Raw genomic sequence first — 24,315 nt, forward strand, 5'->3', positions numbered from 1 at the left:
TAAAAGTTCAGGGCTTTTGAAAAGTATTATTAGTTGGGGGAGTTGTTTGTTTTTTACAAATTATTCATAAGTCCAAGTCTTACAGAAGTAGAATTCCAAATAATAAAAGTTATTATGTTCAAAATAAGTCTTCTTTTCCTTATTGTGAGACAAAGTCTTCTTAACTTCCCAAGCACTAAAATTATAGGTATTTGTCGCTGTGATCAGCCCAAGAGGCCTTTATGGTCTCCAGGTTACCTAAGTGAAAGAGAGAGATAGAGAGAGAGGGGGGGTTAATTTAATTTTAATTATTTGGATCTCTCTCTCTCTCTCTCTCTCTCTGTGTGTGTGTGTGTGTGTGTGTGTGTGTGTGTGTAATTATATGTGCCTTTACTCCTAACAGGTAGTTCATATATTCCATGAACTATCTTCTGGAATATGTATTATGGAATAATTTCCTAGGTTTAACGGAGAGAAAACCAGCTTGGTGGCATGTACCTGAACTACCAGCTACTGGGGAGGCTGAGATAGGAAGATCACTTTAGCCTAGAAGTTTAAGACCAGCCTGGGCATCATAGACAGATTTTGTCTCAACAAGCAAACAAAACCACTTGACAGAATAATGTTTCCTTGAATGTGTAGTTGGTTTGGCCACAATGTGTGTCTTAGTTACTTTGCATATTGTAATAGTTACTTTACATGTTGCTGAAACAAAATTAAAAAACCGTTGTTCTTAACTGAAAAAGAAAAACCACATGATCATCTCACTAGATGCTGAAAAAGCCTTTGACAAAATCCAACATCCCTTCATGATAAAGATCTTGGAGAGAACAGGAATAACAGGAACATATCTAAACATGATCAACGCAATATACACCAAACCAATAGCCAACATCAAAGTAAATGGAGAGAAACTCAAAGCGTTTCCTCTAAAATCAGGAACAAGACAAGGCTGTCCACTCTCTCCATATCTCTTCAATATTGTACTTGAAGTTCTGGCTATAGCAATAAGACAAGAAAAGGGGATCAAAGGGATACAAATTGGAAAGGATGAAGTAAAACTTTCACTATTTGCAGACGACATGATAGTCTACATTAGTGACCCGAAAAACTCTACCAGGGAACTCCTACGGCTGATAAACACCTTCAGCAAGGTAGCAGGATACAAAATTAACTCAAAAAAATCAGTAGCCCTACTATATACAGATGATGAGAAAGAAATCAGGGAAACATCACCTTTCACAATATCCACAAGCAACATAAAATATCTTGGGGTAACACTAACCAAAAAAGTGAAAGATCTGTACAATAAGAACTTTGAGACTTTAAAGAAAGAAATTAAAGAAGATACCAGAAAATGGAAAGATCTCCCATGCTCTTGGATAGGTAGAATTAACATAGTAAAAATGGCAATCCTGCCAAAAGCAATCTACAGATTCAATGCAATCCCCATCAAAATCCCAACACAGTTTTTCACAGACATTGAAAGAACAATACTCAACTTTATATGGAAAAATAAAAAGCCCAGGATAGCCAAAACTTTACAATAAAGGATCTTCTGGAGGCATCACCATCCCCGACTTCAAGCTCTACTATAGAGCCATAGTTCTGAAAACAGAATGGAAAACAGAAAATCCAATGGAATCAAATTGAAAACCCTGATATCGACCCACGCAACTATGGATACCTTATTTTTGACAAAGGTGCTAAATCTATTCAATGGAAAAAGATAGCATCTTCAACAAATGGTGCTGGTACAATTGGATTTGGACATGCAGAAAATTGCAGATAGATCCATACCTGTCACCATGCACAAAACTTAAGTGCAAATGGATCAAAGATCTCAGCATAAATCCAGCCACACTGAATCTTCTAGAAGAGAAAGTGGGAACTACCCTTGAACAAATTGGCACAGGAGACCACTTCCTGAACATTACGCCAGTAGCACAGACACTGAGGTCTGCAATTAATAAATGGGACCTCCTGAAACTGAGAAGCTTCTGCAAGGCAAAGGAAACAGTCAGTAGGATAAAACGACCACCCACAGAATGGGAAAAGATCTTCACCGATCCCACATCTGACAGAGGACTGATTTCCAAAATATATAAGGAGCTCAAGAAGCTAGCCACCAAAACACCAAACAATGAAATTAAAAAGTGGGGTGCAGAACTAAATAGGGAATTCTCAACAGAGGAATCTGAAATGGCTGAAAGACACTTAACAAAGTGCTCAAAATCATTGGCCATCAGAGAAATGCAACTCAAAACAACTCTGAGATACCATCTCACGCCTGTCAGAATGGCTAAAATAAAAAATACCAATGACAATCTATGCTGGAGAGGATGTGGAGAAAAAGGAACACTCCTCCATTGCTGGTGGGAGTGCGAACTTGTAAGACCACTCTGGAAATCAGTTTGGCGGTTGCTCAGAAAAATGGGAATCAGTCTACCTCAAGATCCAGCCATTCCTCTCTTGGGTATATACCCAAATAGGGCATGCACTTACAAGGACATATGTTCAACCATGTTCATAGCAGCATTGTTTGTAAGAGCCAGAACCTGGAAGCAACCTAGATGCCCCTCTACTGAAGAATGGATTGAGAAAATGTGGCACATCTATACAATGGAGTACTACTCAGCAGAAAAAAGCAATGGAATCTTGAAATTATCAGGCAAATGGATGGAACTAGAGGAAACCATCCTGAGTGAAGTAACCCAGTCACAAAAAGACAAACATGGTATGTACTCACTGATATATGAATTTTAGACATAGAGCAAAAGATTACCAGTATATAATGCTCTTCACCAAAGAAACTAGGAAACATGAAGGACTCTAGGGGATAAATGGTCCCCAGGAATGGAAGTGGCATGAACTCCCGAACTAATTGGGGGCATGAGGGTGGGGGGGAAAGGAGCTGCTACAATAAGAGCAAGAGAAGAGGAGAAGAGGAGAGGAAATGGAGGGGCAGAAACATTGAGTTGGGGGAAGAATAGAGGAAAGAGAGCAAGATGAGAGATACGATATCAGAGGGAGCCACTATAGGCCCGAGAAGGGATCTGGAACCAGGGAGATCTCCAGAGACCTACAAGGATGACACGATCTGACAATCCAGGCAACGGTGGAGAGGATAACCTAAAAACCCTCCCCCTAAAATGAGATTGATGACTTCTCTTTATGCCATCCTAGAGCCCTCATCCAGTGGCTGATGGAAACAGAGACAGACATCCACAGATATACAATGAGCCGAAATCGGGAATTTAGTTGAAGAGAGGGAGGAATGAAGAACGAAGGGGTCTGTACCAGGTTGGAGAAACCCACAGGAACAGTTGACCTGAACAAGGGAGAGCACATCGACCCCAGATGCTGTCCGGGAGGCCCGTACAAGACTGATCCAGACCCCTGAACATGGATGTCAATAAGGAGGCCTCTGCACTCCAGGGAGCCTCTGGTGGTGGATTAGTATTTTTCCCTGGTGCAAGAAGGGACTTTGAGAGCCCATCCCATATGAAGGGTTACACTCTGGCCCTGGACACATGGGGAAGGGCCCAGGACCAGCATAGGAAGACTTGGTGGACTTTGCAGAGCCCCAGTTGAGGGCCCTACCCTGCCTGGGGAGTGGTGGGTGGATGGGGTGGGGGGTAGACTGGGGGTGGGGGAGGAGGGTTGGGGGTGAGGGGAGGGAGAGGGAGAAGGGACTTGAAATAAGCTTGTTCCCTAACTAGAACTAATAAAATAATAATAAAAAAAAACCTTTGTTCTTCATGCATAACATTAAGAGAATGCAAAAAGCAAACTAAAGACTGGGAGAAAATACTCACGAATCATAGATATGTATGTACGTACATCTACATATAAGATACAGCTATACCCATCTATCTAAACATCTCAAAGGACTTACATCCAGAGTATATAAAGAATTTTCATAGCTCTATAGTAAGAAACCACAGCCTGAGGTTTTAGAAAGGCAAAAGCCTTGAGCAAGAGAATTCACCAAAGAAAATATTCAAATGCAAAATAAATTAATTAAAAGATGCTTTAACGTGCTGGGCATTGGTGGCGCATGCCTTTAATCCCAGCATTTGGGAGGCAGAGGCAGGTGGATCTCTGTGAGTTCCAGGCTGGCCTGGTCTCCAGAGCGAGTGCCAGGGTAGGCTCCAAAGCTACACAGAGAAACCCTGTCTTGAAACCCCCACACACACAAAAAAAAAAAATGAAAAAAAAAAGATGCTTAACATTATTAGCTACTAGGAAATGCAAATGAAACCACAACTAGATAGCCACATGCATTTTATGGTTAAAGCCTAAAGTAATGAATCCTACCAAGTACTGGAGCAAATGAAGCAATGGGAATACATAGCTAGCAGTGTGAATTAATGCAGTCACCGTGGAAAGGGTTTGGTTGTTTAACATAAAGTTAAACTTACATCTACATATGACCTAGAAATCCATACCTTAGAGACAGATTTGCACCCACACAAGAATACATGAATGTCTATAGAGGCTCTACAAATAAGAACAAAGGAAATGGAAGCAACCCAAATGCACTCTCTGCTGGTGAATGGATTAACAAACCGTGAAGCGCCGTATTAAATATCATGGAATACTGTTCAGCAACAAAAAGAATCACACTGCTGATACTTTGACAATGTGAATGAATAACAAAAACACTATGCTGAATGACAGAAACCAGATACAAAAGGGTCACACTATATAGTTCTATTTATTTCAAAAGTTCATTTCAATAAGACTAATACTGTATCATTTCAAATGTATTTTTAGTGAATATATTTCACAAATACATTGAAGAATCATGCAATGCTGTCTGCATTGGATGCAAGTCTGGGCCACACTCCTTTGCAACTGGACCTGTGTACAAAGTCTTTATTTGCTTTTATCATATACTGTGACCCCTGCATTATCATCAACATCAACACCCCAACTTTTTAATTTTTTTTAAAGATTGATTTATTTATTAAATATACAGTGTTCTGTCTGCATGTTTGCCTACAGGCCAGAAGAGGGCATCAGATCTCATTATAGATGGTTGTGAGCCACCATGTGGTTGCTGGGAATTGAACTCAGGACCTTTGGAAGAGCAGTCAGTGCTCTTAACTGATGAACCATCTCTCCAGCCACAGCACCCCATTTTTTCTATATGACTTTCATTGTCGAGTTACAACTGTTGGATGGGTCTTTTTCCTCCCTCCCTCCCTCCCTTCCTTCCTTTCCTCCGTCCCTTCCTTTCTTACTTTTTGGAGACAGGGTTTCTCTGTGTAGCCCTGGAAGTTCTGGATCTAGTTCTATAAACCAGGCTGTCCTCAAACTCACAGAGATCCTTCTGGTTCTGCCTCTTGAGTGCTGGGATTAAAGGCCTGTGGCACCTCCTCCAGCTGGTTTGTCTTTCTTCACTGTGCCCATTACCATGTCACTCACTAGCAGCAGGAAGTCTGTCCAGCCATGCCTTGATTTTCTTCACAGAAACGATAGGCACATTTGTGACTCCTGTATTATTGGTCCTGCAGAGAGACCCAAGGAAGTGTGGAATTTTGCTCCAGAGGACCTACCCTGTCCTCACTTCAACATCTTGAACACCCAGAAAGAGTTAGAAAGTCATCAATTTCATTTTTTGATGACAGAAATCAGCATCAGGAACTGGAGATGGACTGCAAACTCGTTGAAATGAATGGTACATACCATGATTATGGCGGTGCTCATGGGAGTATACATTTGTTGAAGATTGAAGTTGAAATTGTTCACATCTTATTTAGTGAGATTTAAGTATATTGCAATGTTTATCAAACTACTGCTAGAGACCCACTATGAATGAGCCATTAGAGAACAATAAATCATTATCTTGAAGGTAACGAGGCCTAGGCTTCTTAAACAAAGACTTGGTTAGTTTTATATAGAATCTTGTGGGCTGGACAGATGGTTTAGCAGGTAAAGCACTTGCCACTGAGCATGATAAGCCAGTTTTACTCCTAGGACCCACACAGTAGAAGCAGAGAACTAACACCCTGCAGGTTGTCCTCTGACTGCCATACACTTGATATGGCACAAACACACCCACACATGAGTGAATGTAAAAACCTTTTAAAAATACCTTTACAACAGTACAATTAAACCTGAATCTGCCACTAGATAGCCAGAATTTCTTAATGAAATGGTATAGAAAATATGAGTTTTACAAAATATTTTGTTTTACTTTTAAAATTGTATTTATAAGATGGGCTTTTAATCCTAGCACTTATGAGGCAGAAACAGGCAGAGCTCTATGAGTTCAAGGTCAGCCAGGTCTATAAAATGAGTTTCGGGACAGCCAGGGCAGTCATACAGAGAAATCCTGTCTCTAAAATAAAATGTTAAAATGAAATAAAATTGTATTTATTACTGGTCTGTAGGTCTGCTGTGGAAGTCTGTTTTCTCCTTTGGCTCTGGGTTTTAGGGACTGAACTTAGGTCATCATGCTTGCCTGGAAAGAGCTTTTGCCCTCTTGAGCAGTCTTGTCAGTCCAGTCTCAGTTTATACAATGGGTCAGGCTGTAAATATTTTACAACCAAGGTATGTGTTTAGACATGCACACACATGCACACATGAGTACACACTTGTGTGCTCACACATGCAAGCACACACATACACATTGAAAACTCAGTGCTGTGTAAGAAACCTATACAAGAAAATAGGTATGTATATAATAGCAGTGTGTTTGAAAAGTGGACTTTTGGAAATAACCCATAAACTCATGAATATGAAAGTAGGAAAATATGGGGGCTGGAGAGATGGCTCAGTGGTTAAGAGCACTGGCAGCTCTTCCAGAGGGCCTGGGTTCAATTCCCAGCACCCACATGAAAGCTCACAACTGTCTGCAACTGTCAGTTACAAGGGGATCGGACATTCTCATACCAATGCACATAAAATAAAATAAATTATTTTAAAAAGTAGGAAAGTATTAAGCACTATGTGGGTGGAATTCTCTATAGCTAAAATGAAAAACAAAAACTAAAGCTACATATATCAGGTGAGATGGTTGTCACAAAACAAAAGGAAGTCAAAGAACCATGGTATTAATAAAATTTCAAACAATTTGAAAAAATTATGATGTGATGTCTATGTACTGTGCCTGGATATAGTATAACGGTGGGGTGATGATAAACACAGGAATGGACTTGAGTCAAACAAGGCTGGCGGGCGTTGGTGGCGCATGCCTTTAATCCCAGGCAGGTGGATCTCTGTGAGTTCGAGGCCAGCCTGGTCTCCAGAGCGAGTGCCAGGATAGGCTCAAAGCTACACAGAGAAACCCTATCTCGGAAAAAAAAAAAAAAAAAAAAGAATTACAAACAAGGTTGGCCAGTGGGCATTATAATGTTTATTTCGTATCTGTGTGGTTTGGACATTTATACCTCAGTCTTCATGGTGCTTCATGGAACAGAAATGACTGTAGAACAGGAACCTGAGACAGCAGAATACTTTCAAAAGGATGCATTTATCCTTACTTTGTGTGTATGAATGACTGATATGCATACCTGGTTCCCAGAGGCCAGTTAGGGCAATGGATAGCCTAGAACTGGTATTGCAGATGGTTTCAAGTCTCCATGTGAGTTCCAGGAACAAAACCCTGGTCTCTAGGAAAGCAATGCTTTTAACTGCTGAACCATCTTTCACTTCCTGATTTATTAAGGGTATATCTGTGGACTCAGCAACTCCTTTATTCCAAGTTTGCATGTAAATCCATGCAGAAGTTCCCTTCAAACCCAGCCTTAGCTGCTTGTCCGGTCCACTCATGCTTAGGATTGGGAAGGCACTTATTCAATGGCTGAATTATATAAATAACAACAGAATGTTTGATCAAAAAGCATTGGCTTTGAGATGCTGAATTGCTGTAAGTAGGGAGTAGAGGCGTATCATTAAAGAATGACTTTGATGGATAAACGTTAAGAGAGAGGCTGGTTCCCTCCTAGCTCCGTCCACAGATTCACTCAGAGTCTTTGGTTAAACAGCGCCTGTCATCTTTTACTGCTTAGATTTCCACTCCTTGTAAACCTAATGTGTAATAGTCACAACTGCTCACTTTCGGCTCCCACAGAACGCTTTACAGAAACGAGGCCCATTCAAAGTCAATCAAAATGCAACTTTGCCTTAGTTTTCAACGCAGTCCCCAATCTCTGCGCGCACCGTTCTGCAGAGACTTCATTCTTATTTAAATACTGTCGGCTATTAAAAGGAGATCGAGTTCTTACGTTTTAAAACGTGGTAACTTTGAAACTCATTAACATCTAAATGCCGTTTGTTGTTAAAAAGTAAAACCACGTCTACTGCGAAGTGAAAGTCTATAGTCCAGTTAGCTTTCTCCATTGTTCTGGCTGACAGAGCTCTGTTACAGGAACATTGAGGATGCCTTAGGAAAATCTTGTGCGCTCTAGTTATTACGGTATGGGAAAGGAGGAAAACCTTCCGACAGAACTCAGGAAAACCGGGAAAGCTGCTCTAGGAGCCCACGCATCCCCGGTGGGTTTTTGGCCTTGGCCCCGGTGTTGGAGCAGCGTGGCTGTTTCAGTGGTCACCCGCCCTGAAAGCTACTAATAAAAACCCGGAGCCTTCTGGCAGCCCGACGGCTAGCAGGCTCCACAGGTCCCTTTAAGGCACCCTACGCGTGGAAAAAGGGGAGCGCAGGGGGCGGGAGCAGGGTTCGCGATTGCACGCCACGTGACTCGGCTGCAGACTCGGCCAGAGAGTTTGACAGAAGTTTGAATCGGACTCGGGGGCTTTCTGCAGCCGGCGGGGCAGCGCGGACACAGCCTCCGAGAGCGCGAGCAGCAGCGCCCCCACGACCCAACCCGCCAGCCAGCCTGGAGCCAGGCCTGCCCACGGCCGCGAGCCCACCGTCCCCAGCGCCCCCGAGCGCCCCGCAGCCTCCCGGCCAGGGAGCCGAAGCCCCGCTCTGCGCCCCGCCGCGCCAGCATGTCCTCGACGGAGAGCCCCGGCCGCACGTCGGACAAGTCCCCGCGCCCACAGGTACGCCCCAAGCGCCCGGCCCATGGACCCTCACCAGCCCCTGTCCACCTGGATGTCCTGCCTGACTCCGATTCCACGTTCCCCGTCCCCCAGTGTGAGCCCCACCCCCCCACCCCGCTCGCTGCTTTGACCGTCTACGGGCTTTGTCTCGGCAGGTGGACCGCCTGCTGGTGGGGCTGCGCTGGCGGCGCCTGGAGGAGCCGCTGGGCTTCATCAAAGTTCTCCAGTGGGTGAGTCGGGCCTAGCCCCGGGCTATTTCGGGAGCCTGGATTGTGACGCCGACCCGAAGCAATGTGGCCCCGAGGAGGCTGGGGAGATGCAGCCGGCCCAGGCTACTGCGGAAGGGTGGGGGGGGGGGTGGCGACAGGTGGGCGGGGGAGGGGAGGGCCAGGGCTGCTTCACCAGCACTGGGTGGAAGGAGGGAGAGGAGCCAGGCCTGCGGAGTCCTGGATTCGGACCTTCTATGTGCAAGACGCCTTTGCCCAGGGCGCTCACATTTCACTAGGGCGAGAGGACCCGGGTGTAACCTTTCCAGAACTCTGATCCTGCACATACCACTGTTCAGTGGCGGGAGGGGTGAAGAGGACATGGGGGTAAGGTCCGCTTTGCAGTGAGAGCAGAGCCACGGAGGAGGGCACCGGAGGGAAGGAAGAGGGTTACAGAAGCCATTCTACCCAGAACGCTCTTGGACCTGGATGATCCTGGGGGTGGACTCAGGAGACAGACTCCCAGCTGAGGTCACTGGAGTAATTTGGGCATCTGTAAAGAAGTGGATGAATGAATGAACAGTTTCCCAGTCCTACGATTAAATAAAACAATTAAGACAGAAGGAAAATCACAGCATGACTCAAGTGTGGCAACTAGAATAACAGAACACTGAGCTGGGAAGGTGAGGTGGTAGGTTGCAGGCCAGATCTACCTTTCTCAGCTCTGTGACCTTGGGCAAGCCACTTCTCTGGACACCAGTTTCCAACATTAGTCAAACTTGTCAGCATGCTAGACTATAGCTCGACATTAAATTTACCCCGTGTCCTTGAAACATTCATCTGCCCAGGTCCTCAGTTTCCACTGCTTTGGTCTAGTAGGAATATTGTTTCACTGGTACTTTAAAGACGTTAGCAAGCCCCCTGTTCTTAGACCCAATGCCCCAAATCGTCATAAATTAGAAACGTGGACAGGTACAGTCAGTTTTTCAAAACACAAAAATGACCTGGGGGACATTTTGTGCATTCTTGCAAAAAGGATTTTGTTAAACAATCCATGTGCCAACTGCTATATGAAGTTATTTTTCCCCCTCGGTGTTTCTAGATAGGGTTTCTCTGTATAGCCTTGGCTGTCCTGGAATTCCCTCTGTAGACACACACACACACACACACACACACACACACACACACACACAGATTCACCTGTCTCTGCCTCCCTAGTGCTGGGTTTAAAGGACCGTGCCACCACTGCCTGGCTTATATGAAGTTATTAATGTGCCCTCAGCAGTGCATTCAGCTGGGGAACAACTTACCATTGATGCCTGAGAGGAGTGAGTTCTAAAGAGCTTTGCATTCACCAGTGATTTAGCAGCTGTCACCAATAATTGTGTCCTGAATAATTGTGGTTTGGATGGGAATCATCAAATTTGGAGTTCAGAGACAATAGTGCATTTGGGATTGTCTCTAGGTATCTGAGACCCTGACTGGCTGCAGACCAGCCCAAGTGTAAACAAACTATGGGACTTTCCAGGTTCTCTGCTGCCTCAAGAGTGGGACCAGTGTTGACTGAACTCTTTCACCTCTTTCACCTCTTGCCCTTTCTTGTTCTGAGTTGAGCAGCAGAGGGGACTGAGTAGAAAAAGTACAGCTTCAAAGGAACTGGTATTCAGAAGTAGGGAGGCATTGTGAGCAACCCAGAGGAACGGGTTAGTGCTGTCTAAACTAAACAAGTGGATCTAATAGAAAGTTGAGACAGGCAGTTGAAGGCTGGAGGACACCGAGAGGAAAAACCATGGATCTGTTTTCCCTGGAAAGATTCGGAAAAGCTTCCTCCCATCTTTCTCACCACCACCACCTCCTACAACACTTCTGCACACAGCTATTTCTAGCTTCCTAGAATGACCCAATCTTCTTCTAACCCTAAGTCTTAGGTTCCCAACCTTCCTGATGCTGCAACCCCTTGACACATGTTGCGGTGATCCCCGACTATAAAGTTATTTTGTTGCTACTTCTTAACTGTAATTTTGCTACTGTTATGAACCATAATGTAAATATCTGATATGCAGGATATCTGATATTTGACCCCCAAGGGGGTCATGACCCACAGGTGAAAACCACTCTTCTAAGAATTAAGGCTTCTCTGATTTTTATGATCTTCAACTTTGTAGAGAAGGAATTGTACAAAACAGGGACCTTCTTCCTCTTACACTGCTAAATCAGGCCTCTGGGAAAGACTTAGAACTCACCTTCATTCACAGGGTGGCATCAGAAGGAGCTATGGTTTGCTCTTAGTGCTACTCCAGGTAGCCTTAAATTCAGGGTGTGAGTTTGGCTTGCTTGAATCTTTGTAGATGAAGAGAAAAGTCATAGGAACCAGTGTGAGAAATACTTCTTACTGGAGGAGAAATATAAAACACAGATTATTACTATAATAGCAAAGGTTTTCTGGAATCCTTGTGAGAAAGTGATGTGATTCTTTTGTGAGTCAAGACTTAGAGTGTCTTTAAGATTTGGAAATTAAGTTGGCCATACTGACACACACCTTTAGTCACAGCAGTTAGGAAGCAGAGACAGGCAGATCTCAGCCTGGTCTACCAAAGCAAATAAACAAAAAGACTCATAAATTAGTCTCACCTCAGTTCCAATTCAAGAATCTTATCAGGTCTATATCAAGCCAGCCAGACAACTCTATACATCCGTCTGTCTTTCTGACTGTCTGTCCATCCGTCCATCCATCTATCCATCTTATCTTTTTTTTTTTTTGAGACAGGGTCTCTATACATAGCCCTGGCTGACCTGGGACTCACAGGATTAGGCTGTCCTCCAACTCACAGAAATCTGCTTGCCTCTGCCTCCCGAGTATAGCCAAATAACTCTGAAGAAGGTTTTTGTTGTTTTCTTTTTAATTTTTATATTATTTTATATTAGCATTAGTGAGGGAGAGAGAGAGAGAGAAACAGAGAGAGACAGGGGTGAGGGAGGTGTGGCACGGGTGCCTGACATTCATGTGGAGTCAAAGGAGTTTGTTTTCTCTTTTAATTTTTACATAGATTTTGGGGATGGAACTCCAGGTCACCAGAGTTACATGGCAAGTGCCTTTGAGCCATCTCCCTGGCTCCAAAAAAACGAGCTTTAAAAGAAAAGAAAGGAAAAAAAAACGAGAATTGGATGGACTTTGACTTAAATTCAGTCTCCTCCATCCCACAAAGCTTGGTTAAGTAATGAAGTCTTTATGGCCTCCTTTCCCTCATCTGAGGCTAAACCATGTCATCCACATTTACTGGGCGGACTATGGGAGATAATGTCTATAATGCATGGAACATTCTTGAAGATTATGGTGAGCAGATTCCATAAATGTACTTTTCCTTCCCCCCACCTTCCCTAACTTTCTTTATGCATGCTGTCCCACTAGAACCACCCTTTGGTGAGGTTACTCAAATACCATTGTAAACCCTTCAGTTTGAGTGTAAGGTACAAAATAACCCAGGTGACCCAATCATATGGGATTCTATTTCCTTACAAATTATAATAGATCATATTAACTTTATCCTAGTGTGCCCTCCTGATGAGGTCTGATGATTTAGGAGGGGGGCAGGCTTTGGGATCTATAATACAAAGAAGTTATTTCATTGGTGGAATTTATTTATATTTGTTTGGTGTAGTTTTTTTCTATTGGAGATTTTGAATGGACACTGTCAGAGTCCATAACATCAATAGATGTTTGTGAGCAGGACTGGGGGAAAGAATCCGTGTGTTCTTGTGCCTTGCAGTCCCTGTTCTTTGGGTTGACACCCGATTATTACCAGTAAACCAGTCAGCATCAGAGTGGAGCATTCACCTTAAACCTAGATGGTTTTCTATCTTTTCAAAGAGATGCAGAGGAAGAGGAAGAAGGGGGGAGGGCAAAATATGGCCATCACCATTCCCAGTACCAGAGCTCCAGAAATTGCCCTGGTCTCAGGTACTCCATCTTTATTCTTTATGATCAGTGTGCTATCTCACAGCCTTGTATGTGAGAGAGGCATGGTTTCAAGTTCTCCTCTTGTTCCTGGGGCTTAGTTCCCTATGTGGTCATGGCAGGAAGCAATGTGGTGCAGAAAAGTAGGGGGTTTGAAGCTGTGAAAGAACTGGACCAATATCTCTGCTCCTGCAGCCCAGGGCAGAGTGCCAGCCTTCCTCATTGTAGCATGCACTGCACAGAAGAGACCTCTGTTTCAGCCTTAGGGACTCTGTGGTATAGGGTCTTACTCATCTCCGTATCTCAAGTGTCAGGACACAAGGTAGATGCTGAGTTTCAAATGAATGAATGAAATAGAAGGAGCTCAGAACAGGGAATCAGGAGCTGTGAATTTGAAATCCAGCTCTCACATTAGCTAAATATGACTTTGAGACATCATTTAATCAGAGGAAGGAGGGCTTCTGGGTTCAGAAGTGGTCTGATAATGTCTGAGGTCTTTTTGGTCCCTATGAGGCTCTCAGATTTTCCTGTTATCCACTAACTCTGCTGTCTGGCACCACAGATTGTGGTGTTCTGGGTTTGGAGATAAGGGTTTATTGTAGAACGCTTGCCTAGCATTCTTAAGGCCCTGTGTTTACCAGACACCACAAAATGAAAAAATAAGAAACATTCACTCCGACAAGTAAAAAGAAATCTACTATAGACAGTATTTAGATATTCCTAACTTCAGAGGCTCAAAGTAGAAAAGAAAAAACAATTAACAACAAAGTTGTTATGAGTATATTTCTCTTTTTGAAGAATCAGAGCAGGGCTCAAGTTTAAACTTATAATTCCCATTGATGATGGGAAAGCTCTGTAATCCATGCTGATAGCAGAGTAGGGTTTGCTGGATGTGACTACTGAGCACTTGCTATGTGGCTGGCATGACAGAGCAACTGAATCTTAGCTTTTGTTTCATTTTATTTGAAGCAATTTAAATAACAATAGTTGGCTGGACACTACTTGTTGAGTAGGATAACTCTAAGGCCTGAGCTCCATGTCTTTCTCTCTGCTAAAGTGATTGGTACAGGTCATGCTTAAGAAACGCCATCTTTGTATTTTTTCAGTTTAAAAACCTAGGTTCTCATTTTATTTTCTGAAACAAATATTTTCGATCACTTCAAAGGGTCATTCATTTCCTGATGAGACAAATATCACATTCGGAGATATCATGATACTGACAGTCTTACAAATCAATGTTGTTTTGTTCAACCAAGAAATGCCATCTTTTGGCAGGTGTTCAACAGTGCCCAGGGAAGAAAAGGTTCCATACTTAGTATTCACTGCCCCAAGTTAGGAATCTGTACATGCTTCCTTATGCTCACTGACAATACACCCAACATTGCTGCCCTTCCTCAGATGTGACACCCTGATTGTGTCCTGTCATAGACACCAGAAACCGAGAGGAATAACAAGTTCCATGGGGAGTCAGGGAGTCACAGAGTGGATGAAGATAAGAAAATCCCTCTGAGGATGAACTAGGGAAGATCCATTGCTTTGCTGGAGAGGCCAGCTTTGAGTATGTTAAGGGTATGGTACAAAGACATCCAGTGACTTTTCTCTGTCCCTGGCTCTGTCAGGAAGGTGAGCCACCAGTGCTCTCTACTGAAGCTTTCAGAGCTTAGTTTAGATACGGAAGTTATGTAGGCCCTGCAGGCAGGTACTCTGTCTTCCTTCCTCAGTATTGTCATCTATATAGATAATTCTTACTCCTTTGGAACAAGTCTGCTGAAAACAAGGGCACATATGACCTTTACAGAACAGTCGATGGCTCCAGCATTGAGCTGGGCCAGACCAGGCCATGCAAGGCATGGTGGTAGCACTGGATACCACCCAGGGGCAGAGCACAGCTGTTGGTAAACCCAGCCAAGAGCATGCTTTGCTGATAGTATTAACTTCAGAGGGTGGAAGAATTCCAGAGCTAGAAACAGCCTTTAAATAAACCTTAAGTCCTTCCTTTAAAAATGAAGAAACAGGGACTCAGAGATCCAAGGCACCTAGTGAATGAGTTACAGGGCCAAGACTAGAACCTGGGTTTCCTGATCCCCAAACTAGATCCCTTTTTACTTTGATCAGCACTAGACAAATAGTGCACAGCTCTATTCTTGAGTGGATGCAAGCCCCAAGTACAGATTACTGTCTTCTTGCTTAATGTCCAAACACTGACTGAGTGACAGAGAAGCAGATAGAAGCAAACAATTAACAATATATTCATCATTTAATGAGGATGCCCATAACACGCCAAAGGTGATGGGCTGAACAGACAATTTGGGAGAACAAGAGATGGCAGTTTCTTACTTTCTGTTCTAATCAATGTGTGTTCCCCCGGAAAGAAATGTGAGTATCATAGGATGGGGACATTTCATATTACTCAACACAGAAGGTGTAGTCAGCTGTGATGAAAGGTGGAAAAGAAAACAATTCCAGTGGTCTGAAACACCCCTGCTTCTTACCACTGGGAAATAGCAGCATCAGCAGATTCCAAAGAGGAACAGAAGTGGGAATAATAGAGGCTGATAAGGAAAGAGGAGGGTGCTTCCCGCTGGGCCTGAGCCAGGCCTGTCAACATTCACAGAGCCAGTGCTGTTGCTGGAAGGGTATATGCTTTCAGGGAGGAAAAGTCAGGCTGGCAGTACCAGGAAATGGCTTGGTAGAAGCCTCCCCTCCATCATACCTCCAACGAGGCAAGAAACTACTGGAAGTTAGAAATAAAGTAAGGGCAAGAGTCCACGACTGGTCAAGGAGTAGTGAAAATGAAATTAAATGAAAAACATTCCAGGCATGCCTGATCTGACTTGATCTATTTCTGATCTTTCGGTTGGAGGGGGGAGGGGTCTAGCTTTGAAACAGGCATTACCAAAGCCAGAATTACAGAGGTTTTGTGTTAGTCATTATCTTAAAGAAGCTATGTGTGGCCCCGAGTGCCATGCCCAATAGAAAGGTCTGGAAACTTTCCTTTCACTTCCTCTCCCTTGAGACCACACTCAAAGTTGGTCTTCTTCATTTGGTTACTTGGTCCAATGCTTTGTTCAGAGAATACGATCTTTGGAGTTGAAAGAAGAATGGCAGCTGAGGGTCCCTACCAGGAACTAGATAAAAGGAATCCTTCCTGCCTGCCCACTAAGCATCTGCACCCTCTGGAATCAAAGGGTGGCTCTTTACCTTGGACAGGTGAGATCTTCTGACTCTCAAAGGGATTTCACTTTCTCTCAGCTCTTTGCTATTTTCGCCTTCGGGTCCTGCGGCTCTTACAGCGGGGAGACGGGAGCCATGGTTCGCTGCAACAACGAAGCCAAGGATGTGAGCTCCATCATTGTTTTGTTCGGCTATCCCTTCAGGTGAGTAGGGATTGGTTCTGAGCCAGTGCCCCCCTTTTACTAGGTTAGCAGGGCTTCCTTCCTCCTCTGTTCCTACCAACCTCTCATTTATTTGTACTCACAGGACACACAACCTAAAGACCATTTACTGTGTGCCGCTCTAGATCAAAATAGAACGAGACCTGGCTCATTCTGTCTTTTAGCCATTTCAGACACTCTGACCAGAGTGAAACATGGATATACCATTGTTATGATGGTCCAGTCCAAACTCAAGCAATGGCATCTCATCCCAACTCAAATGGAGAGAATCCAACTGTTGGAGCTCTCTCTGCTTCTCTGCAGATTCCTCTGTGCCTTGAAGAAGCTTGTTAGAGTTTAGATATTAAACAATAGATGTGAAATGCTCACCTGCTATCACCCAAATATAAGGAGATACATCTTGACCAGGAAGTAGAAGAGGATACTCACTCCCTGAGAATTTGGGAGCCTAAGGAGAGGGATGACTGTTCAGAGGGGGATGGAGGCATCTTTTCAGAATGTCTAAAACCATTTCATCCTCCAACTTAGATTAAGTATCTCTACACAACAAGCTGTATTTTCCACTTTATTTTTTTTTCAATGTGGCCTAATCAGGGAGGGCTAAATCCAGTCTGTGAATGGGTAATTCAAACCTTAACTTGGCCACTGCTTAATACAGGCCTGTGTGTTTCTAAGGGCAGAATGAATCTGATTTGTCTAGTGGTTTGGCTACCAGAAATAGTTGGACTGTATATATGTTATGACTTAAAGGTCCCTAGAGCTACTTAGAAATCCAGGGTGACCACCTCTGGCCAGGTGGATGGGTGGCTGCTGATGGGGGATATAAGGCTTGGATGGAATCTTGGACTAGGGCTGTGGCTCAGTGGTTAAAGCACTTGGCTAGCTTATGTGAGACCGTATGTTCAACCCCCAGTATTAACAGAAAAAAAGATGAGTAGAATCTTGAGGTAGCTTCTGGCTTGACCAAAAGATTTCCTCAGACGTTCCTACCTGACTCTTTTCCCAGGGTGAGAGCTAACACAGGGGCCCCGCTTGGGCAGGGCTAGAGAGGCTGGCCTTGGCTTAGCATGGCTCCCATTGCTGCCTGCAGGTTGCACCGGGTCCAGTATGAGATGCCTCTCTGTGACGAGGACTCCACCTCCAAAACCATGCACCTCATGGGAGACTTCTCTGCCCCCGCAGAGTTCTTTGTGACCCTTGGCATCTTTTCCTTCTTCTATACAATGGCTGCCCTAGTCCTCTACCTGCGCTTCCACAACCTCTACACAGAGAACAAACGCTTCCCGTTGGTGGTGAGTGAGCACAGCCCAGACAGACAAGGCCAAGAAATGGAAGAGCCATTTGTGAGAAGGCTGAAATCAGAGATGGGGGGGGGGGAGGTCAAAAGTGATGGCTTCTCTGAGTCCTTGATACCTGTGTGTGAAATGGAACCTCCACCCGACCAACCTCTCTTGGTTTGTTTGCAGTCAGAGGAGGCAGGGTCAAGAGCGAACCTAACTAGGTTCAAATCCTAACACTTGCTCATAGTAGCCGTGTGACATTCAATGAGTTACTCGGTCTCTCTACACATTAATTTCCTTGGCTAAAAAATAAAGATGGAGTGATGAATACTTGTGCTGAGTGTTTGGGGACGAGAAAATGAGTATTCATGTATAGCATCTAGCATGTAGTTACTCTCAATGAGAGCTAGCTACTCTTGGTATTGTTTCTTCTACTTCCTCTGTCTTTCAGACTTTCAAGATGGGGAGTGGGCTTTAGAGACCTCAATTGTCTTCTGAATCCGCTTTCTTCATTACTTATAGTTTGGACAGTGGTAACCAAAGGGCAGCTGAGAGGAACCAGTAGGCAGTTTAAATCACTCGAGTTGCAAGGAGGGAGGATTACCAGCAGATACCTTGGCAGCTCGTTGCCTGACCTTAATTTTTAAGGGCAGGGGTATGGCAGTCTGAGTGGCAGCATTCCTTTGGTGGCACTGAACAGGGTCCTCAGGTAGGATGGGAAGAGACAACTGTCTTGGGACCTTGGGATTCTGGTGTGACAAGAGGAAAGAAAAGTAGCTGATAATCATGAGGCCATTCTGAATATATCTTCTTCTTTCTGCTCCTCCTAGGATTTCTGTGTGACTGTCTCCTTCACCTTCTTCTGGCTGGTTGCTGCAGCTGCCTGGGGCAAGGGCTTGACTGACGTCAAAGGAGCCACACGGCCATCCAGCCTGACTGCAGCCATGTCCGTGTGTCATGGAGAGGATGCAGTATGCAGTGCCGGGGCCACACCCTCCATGGGGCTAGCTAACCTCTCTGTGGTGAGACCTGGGTCTGGGAAAGGCATAGCAGCCTAGCTGTCCCAGCTGGCTGGATCTGAGATGAATAGAGAAGGTGTCCCCAGAGCCCATATACTGTGCCTCTAGACTAGTAACCCCTGCCTCTGACATTGACCTGAGAAGATATTTTTGGATGAGAATCTGAGTCACTTCTTTATCAACTCTCCCTCCCACTTTCAGCTGCCCTGGAAGTTACCCTTTCTCGCCTGTTTGGCCACAGGTCACTTGAGAGCATGTGCAGAGGGCGCTCAGGGTTGTGAGTGGACCATTGTGAGAGAGAAACTGCCCCTTGACACTTAGCCCTCCCTACCGGAAAGGGTTTAGGGGGCAGTGGTGGGTTCAGTTGGCAGGCAATCCAAGTTTTGGCCATGCTGGTTGTTTCAATGCCGAGATGTATCTATGTAAGCTGATAAATACCCATCCACAGCAAATGCCCTTCTCAAGTGCCGTTTTGTCATCTCAGCCACCCCATACCCACTCAGAAAATGCTCCAGACCTCCCCAAGCCCTCATTTGAAATGTTTAATGGCCAGTGCACCGAGAAGCCCTCTGAAACCATGCACATAGGTTTCTCTTCCAATTTTTAAATATAAAATTTTTTACATATCCAGCAAAATTGAAAAAAAATGTACAGGAGAGGCCTACATAGTCACCATCTAAATTGTAACATTTCAATATATCTGCTTTAAATGTATTTGCCCATCTTTCCTTACCTATTATTTTTGTTTCAATTTTTGAGACAAGATTTTGCTATTTAACCCAAGTTGTCCTTGAATGTATATAGCCTGAGCTGGTTTGTTGTTGTTGTTGCTATTGTTATTGTTTTTGGGTTTTTTTTTTTGAGACAGGGTTTCTCTGTGTAACTTTGGAGCCTGTCCTGGAACTGTATCCACAGACCAGGCTGGCCTGGAACCCACAGAGATCTGCTTGCCTCTGCCTCCTGAGTGCTGGGATTAAAGGCGTGTGCCACCACCACTCAGCCCAAACTGCCTTTGAATTGATGAATCTCTTGCCTCAGCCTTCTAAATACTGGGATTTCTGATTTGTACCACTAAACTTGGCTTTTCCTTTGTGTTTTGAGATACAATCTGTTGTGTGCCCCAGACTGGTCTCTAATTCACAGTCTTCCTTCTCTCATCCCCTAAATGCTAGGATTACACAGGTGTAAACTACCATCATCTTATTAGTAGTATTTTTATTTTGAGACAAAGTCTTACTATATAGTCCTGGCTGGCCTGGAACTCACTATATAGAACAGACTGGTCTCTAACTCATGAGGATCTGCCTGTCTCTGCCTTACAAGTACTATGAGTAAAGGTGTGCACCAACAAGGATAACTCAATCCATTTTTAAAAATGCTTTTCAAAGTGAATTGTAAACATCAGTTCCTTTCTCCCTAATTACTCTTTAGTTAGTTTTTGGGGGTTTGGTTTTGTTGTTGTTGCTGTTATTATTATTATTTTTGTGTGTGTGTGTGTGTGTGTGTGTGTGTGTGTGTGTGTGTGTGTGTGTTTTGAGACAGAGTCTTTCAGAGTAGCCACGGCTGTCCTGGAACTATCTTATGTAGACCAGGCTGACCTCCAAATCCAAATCACAGAGATCCACCTGCCTTTACCTCTTGAGTACTGGAGTTAAAGACACGTGCCACTACCCACTCTATGTTGTTAATTTTTTTCAAAACATTTAAAATAAATATTTGAGTAGAGCTAGTGTGGTGGAACACACATGTAATATCAACATCCTGTCAGGTAGAGGCAAGAGGGTTATAGGTTCTAGAACGGGTTGGGTACATAGAGAAATCAAACAACAGCAAAACAACAGATGTTTGAGCAAATCCTTCTCACAGAGTCTCTAGCCCTAGAGGAGTACCTTGGACAGCTCCAGCCTCGCCGAACCTCAAGCAGGCTGGCACGTGTTCTTTGATTTACTTAGCATTCCTAAGGCCAGATTCAGCTAGTGACCAAGCTACACTGTCAATGAGTACTCTGAATAGAGTTTAGATACTTCCACTAGACAATCCCTTAATAGACAATGGCCTTGAACCCTGCCTCTATTCCTAGTTCTCTGTGCACTTCCTCTTCCCATTTCTCATGTGGCTCCTCCTTGACTATTCTCACAAACTCTCCTGATTTCTTTTTTAGCTCTTCGGCTTTATCAACTTCTTCCTGTGGGCTGGAAACTGTTGGTTTGTGTTCAAAGAGACACCGTGGCATGGACAGGGCCAGGACCAGGGCCAGGGCCCCAGCCAGGAGAGTGCAGCAGAACAGGGAGCAGTGGAGAAGCAGTAAACAGCTGGCTACTCCCGAACTGGACAGCACCTCTTCATCTCCTCCGGCTTCCACAGGACCCTCCTCTTCCAATTCCCTTCCCCCATCATTCTGGGCTTTGAGATTTGAAATGATGGATGGGTAGGCATCAGCTATTGGTAACCTGGGCAGCCCTTTACTGGCTTCCTTCTGAACCCTCACCCTGCTGGAGCTACAAATGGCAGAACTTGGTACCTCCTGTCTACTGCCTGGACTCAGGCATCTTACTGGGCTTTCATTTGTGCCCTCAAAGAGTCTCTGCTTGCTGCAGATGAGGCCAGGAAACTAGAGTCCTGATACAGGTCTCTAAAAGTTGCCCTACAGTCTCAGTGCAGTGAGGGGAAGGGAAGTCAGTTGGCAGCCTTGCCCTGATTCCTGTGTGGAGGGCCCAGCAGTGGTTTGATGACATCTCTCAATGTCTATCATCTAGTCTCTGTGTCTTATCTCTAGCCCTGCCAGAGCCCAATGTGCTCCCTGATCTCTCCTCTGACCTCTGTTTGTCCATAGCTCCCACCGTGTGTGAAACAGGGAGACCCATTACCCTATCTAAGGGCCCTCTAAGGGTCCATGTGAGGCCTGGACTCAGTGGGAGCAGATAGAGTTGCCATTGCACTGCAACTTCAAGGAAGAAAGTCAGGAAAGTTGCTGGCAGAATACATTTTCTGTCCCCTCAGTTCTCCCTGTCCCTCACCTGGAACACTTTCAATAGCTCCCTAAATGCTACTTACTCGTGAAACTCCTAACTTTCTTCTCCTCTGTGGACTTGGTTTTGTCTCACACTTAGGAAACAAGATGAGAAGCCTAGGGATATTTCCACTTCATTCTCCCATCCCCACTCCACCCATCAGCCCATCTCCCTTCCCTAGCCTTTTGGAGATGAGACATTTAAGATCTTTTTTGATGTCCGTCCAGGCCTTCCTTTTATTTCTGTGGACATTAGGAGGGCCTAAAGGACCATCATGAGGCAGGTGCCCAGGAGTCCCAGGACATAGATAGATGGCCCCCCTGTCCCCTATTGTCTGCTTATTTTCTCCAACCAGCACCTTTTCTAGTCTTTCATACCTTTCCTTCCTCGTCTTTACAAAGAGGTGTTCTCTCTCTTTGCCTCTTCCCTTGCTTCCATATGGCAGCCAGACTCCACCCCTCCCCCAGTCCTGGGCAGCCCAATGCTATTGGTGCTTCTTCACTTCGGGACCCAGTTCCATATTTGTCTTTAGTGTGTTTCCTCTTCCTGACACCTCCTTCCATCACTCCTTGGGCCCCAAGATCTGAGGGTACCAACTGGGTGATACCATCTGCCTCCTACCCAGATCAAAACCCCTTGGCCTACTCTGGCACTAGGGCTGCTCATGGAAAGATGAAGAAGGAAGAATCCAGCCATTTCCCAATGTAGTGCCAACTGGCCCATTTAGTATCCCGAAGATGAATGTGTCCTGAGCTAACCTGTCCTCAAGACAGGGCCAACCACCTCCAACCTCCTCACCTTCCTCAATGCCACCCACATCAAGACGTGTATTACTTGAGTCCCCAGGGCTTAGAACCTTTAACTTTGGGCCATCCATTTCTTCTTTGGGTTATAATTCCCCACTTGACAGGGGGAGTATGATTTTTATACACTTCTAGATGCTCCCAAGCCCTTCAGTAAAAGAATTTGGAATTTTTGTTTTTTGGTTTAGATTCTGGGGAAATAATTTAAGGATGGAAAAAATTGAAGAGGGTGAGAATGTTCCTAAAGCTGAAACTGTCTATCCTAAGTTGTCCCCGTGGCTAAGGACAAGGGGCACAGTTTTGTCTACAGCTGTAGAGATACAAAGAACAAAGGGGTAACCTTCATTTTTCTTCAAGCAAGCCCCTGTGGGGATCTGTGAGCAGCTTCTACTCGAACTCTGTTTGGATTCTGCGTCTATATTTATAATTTATTTGAAATGTGATGGATAAGATGTTCTCATTTGGGGCCTAAGTTAGCAACTGGCCCATCGACTGTTTTAGAAAGGGAACTGTCCATGCCCATTGGGCACTCTCAGCCCAGAGCTCTCTCTAGGGCTGAGAAGGCTCTTCCTCACCAACAGTCTGGCTGGTTCTTAGCCAGAAGAGCCTTGATTAAGGCTATGGCCTCTCTCTCTCCATGGCCACCCTAGGAGGAAAGACCAGTTCACCTCATTACCTCCAGGGGGCTGAGCAGGGATAAGTGCCAAGGACAGGGCTGTCCTCATAGGACTGATGTCTTCTCCAACCAGGGCTGGCACCACCACTTTGCCTAGTCAGGCCTGAAGTAGAAGAAGGTGTTTGGTTTCTCTAGCTGTTGCAGGAGGCCAACGAGCAGGGGACTTGCCCTTTCCCCTACTCAACTCTGACCATGTGGAGATGCCCATCCAGGACCTTTCTTAGACATGAGTTCCCTTCAACATCCTGACCATGGGTCTCCTAATTCTGGGACTGCAGATCAAGGGTGGGGGAGAATATTGCATGTTGTTTTCTGGTGCTTGTTATTACAATTTGAATAAACAGTGCTGCGAACATTTGCCACAAAGAAGCCAAGACCGGAGGACGTCTGGGAATTTTTTTTCCTCTCCTTTCCCCTTGTTCTATGCTCTTGGACAAATATCAGCATTTCTACCAAGACATCACTCAACTCCTGTCTACTCTGCACCCTAGGCAATAGAGTCTGCTGGCTGAGCAATTGTTCTTGGCAAGCCCCAGGCTGGTGACATCGACTCTTTTGGTGGCACCCAATTAGTCCAAAGAAACTGAGACTCATTAGCAAATTTGGATCAAACTCAAAAGGCAAAAGATAGTGGATTCCACAGTGCTGTCTCCATTTGCTCTCCTACCATCTGTGACCCAAAGGAAGAGTCGAGGGCCATATGCTTCCTTCTCTACTATAAGGTTCACACCGCACAAACTTGCACCTCCATCTCCTTCAGATAGACAGTCAAGTGTTACACTTACATTCCCTAGAGAAATGTACTTGGACACAGTTTTACATTTAATCTCATCAGGTTCCTGGGCCTCTTAGGGATCACCTATGGGTGAGTCTTTGGCTTACAACTTCTGTTCAGATATTATTCTTTATATAAACTGTTCGTATATGGAAAGCAGAAAGTCTGCGGTCTTAAAGCCACAGAGCTTGACTTATTTGCTTC

The 24,315-nt window shown here is 44.7% G+C and overlaps 1 protein-coding gene across 1 annotated transcript; it reads left to right on the forward strand.

The window, feature by feature from the left end:
• The first annotated feature begins 8,937 nt into the window (after positions 1-8,937).
• On the forward strand, positions 8,938-21,997 carry Sypl2 (synaptophysin like 2). The gene is made up of 6 exons (XM_027395489.2): positions 8,938-8,991; positions 9,147-9,221; positions 16,405-16,529; positions 17,638-17,839; positions 18,658-18,849; positions 21,008-21,997. The coding sequence occupies exons 1-6, from the start codon at positions 8,938-8,940 to the stop codon at positions 21,152-21,154; spliced, it is 795 nt and encodes a 264-aa protein (XP_027251290.1). The 3' UTR covers positions 21,155-21,997.
• The last annotated feature ends 2,318 nt before the right edge of the window (positions 21,998-24,315 follow it).

This window comes from Cricetulus griseus (genome assembly GCF_003668045.3).
Source record: "Cricetulus griseus strain 17A/GY chromosome 1 unlocalized genomic scaffold, alternate assembly CriGri-PICRH-1.0 chr1_0, whole genome shotgun sequence".
NCBI classification, from domain to species: domain Eukaryota; kingdom Metazoa; phylum Chordata; class Mammalia; order Rodentia; family Cricetidae; genus Cricetulus; species Cricetulus griseus.

Coding starts and splice junctions, on each gene's coding strand:
- Sypl2 (XM_027395489.2), top strand. CDS start 8,938: ATGTCCTCGACGGAGAGCCCCGGCCGCACGTCGGACAAGTCCCCGCGC. Junction 9,222..16,404: donor TCATCAAAGTTCTCCAGTGG/GTGAGTCGGGCC, acceptor ACTTTCTCTCAG/CTCTTTGCTATTTTCGCCTT. Junction 17,840..18,657: donor ACAAACGCTTCCCGTTGGTG/GTGAGTGAGCAC, acceptor TGCTCCTCCTAG/GATTTCTGTGTGACTGTCTC.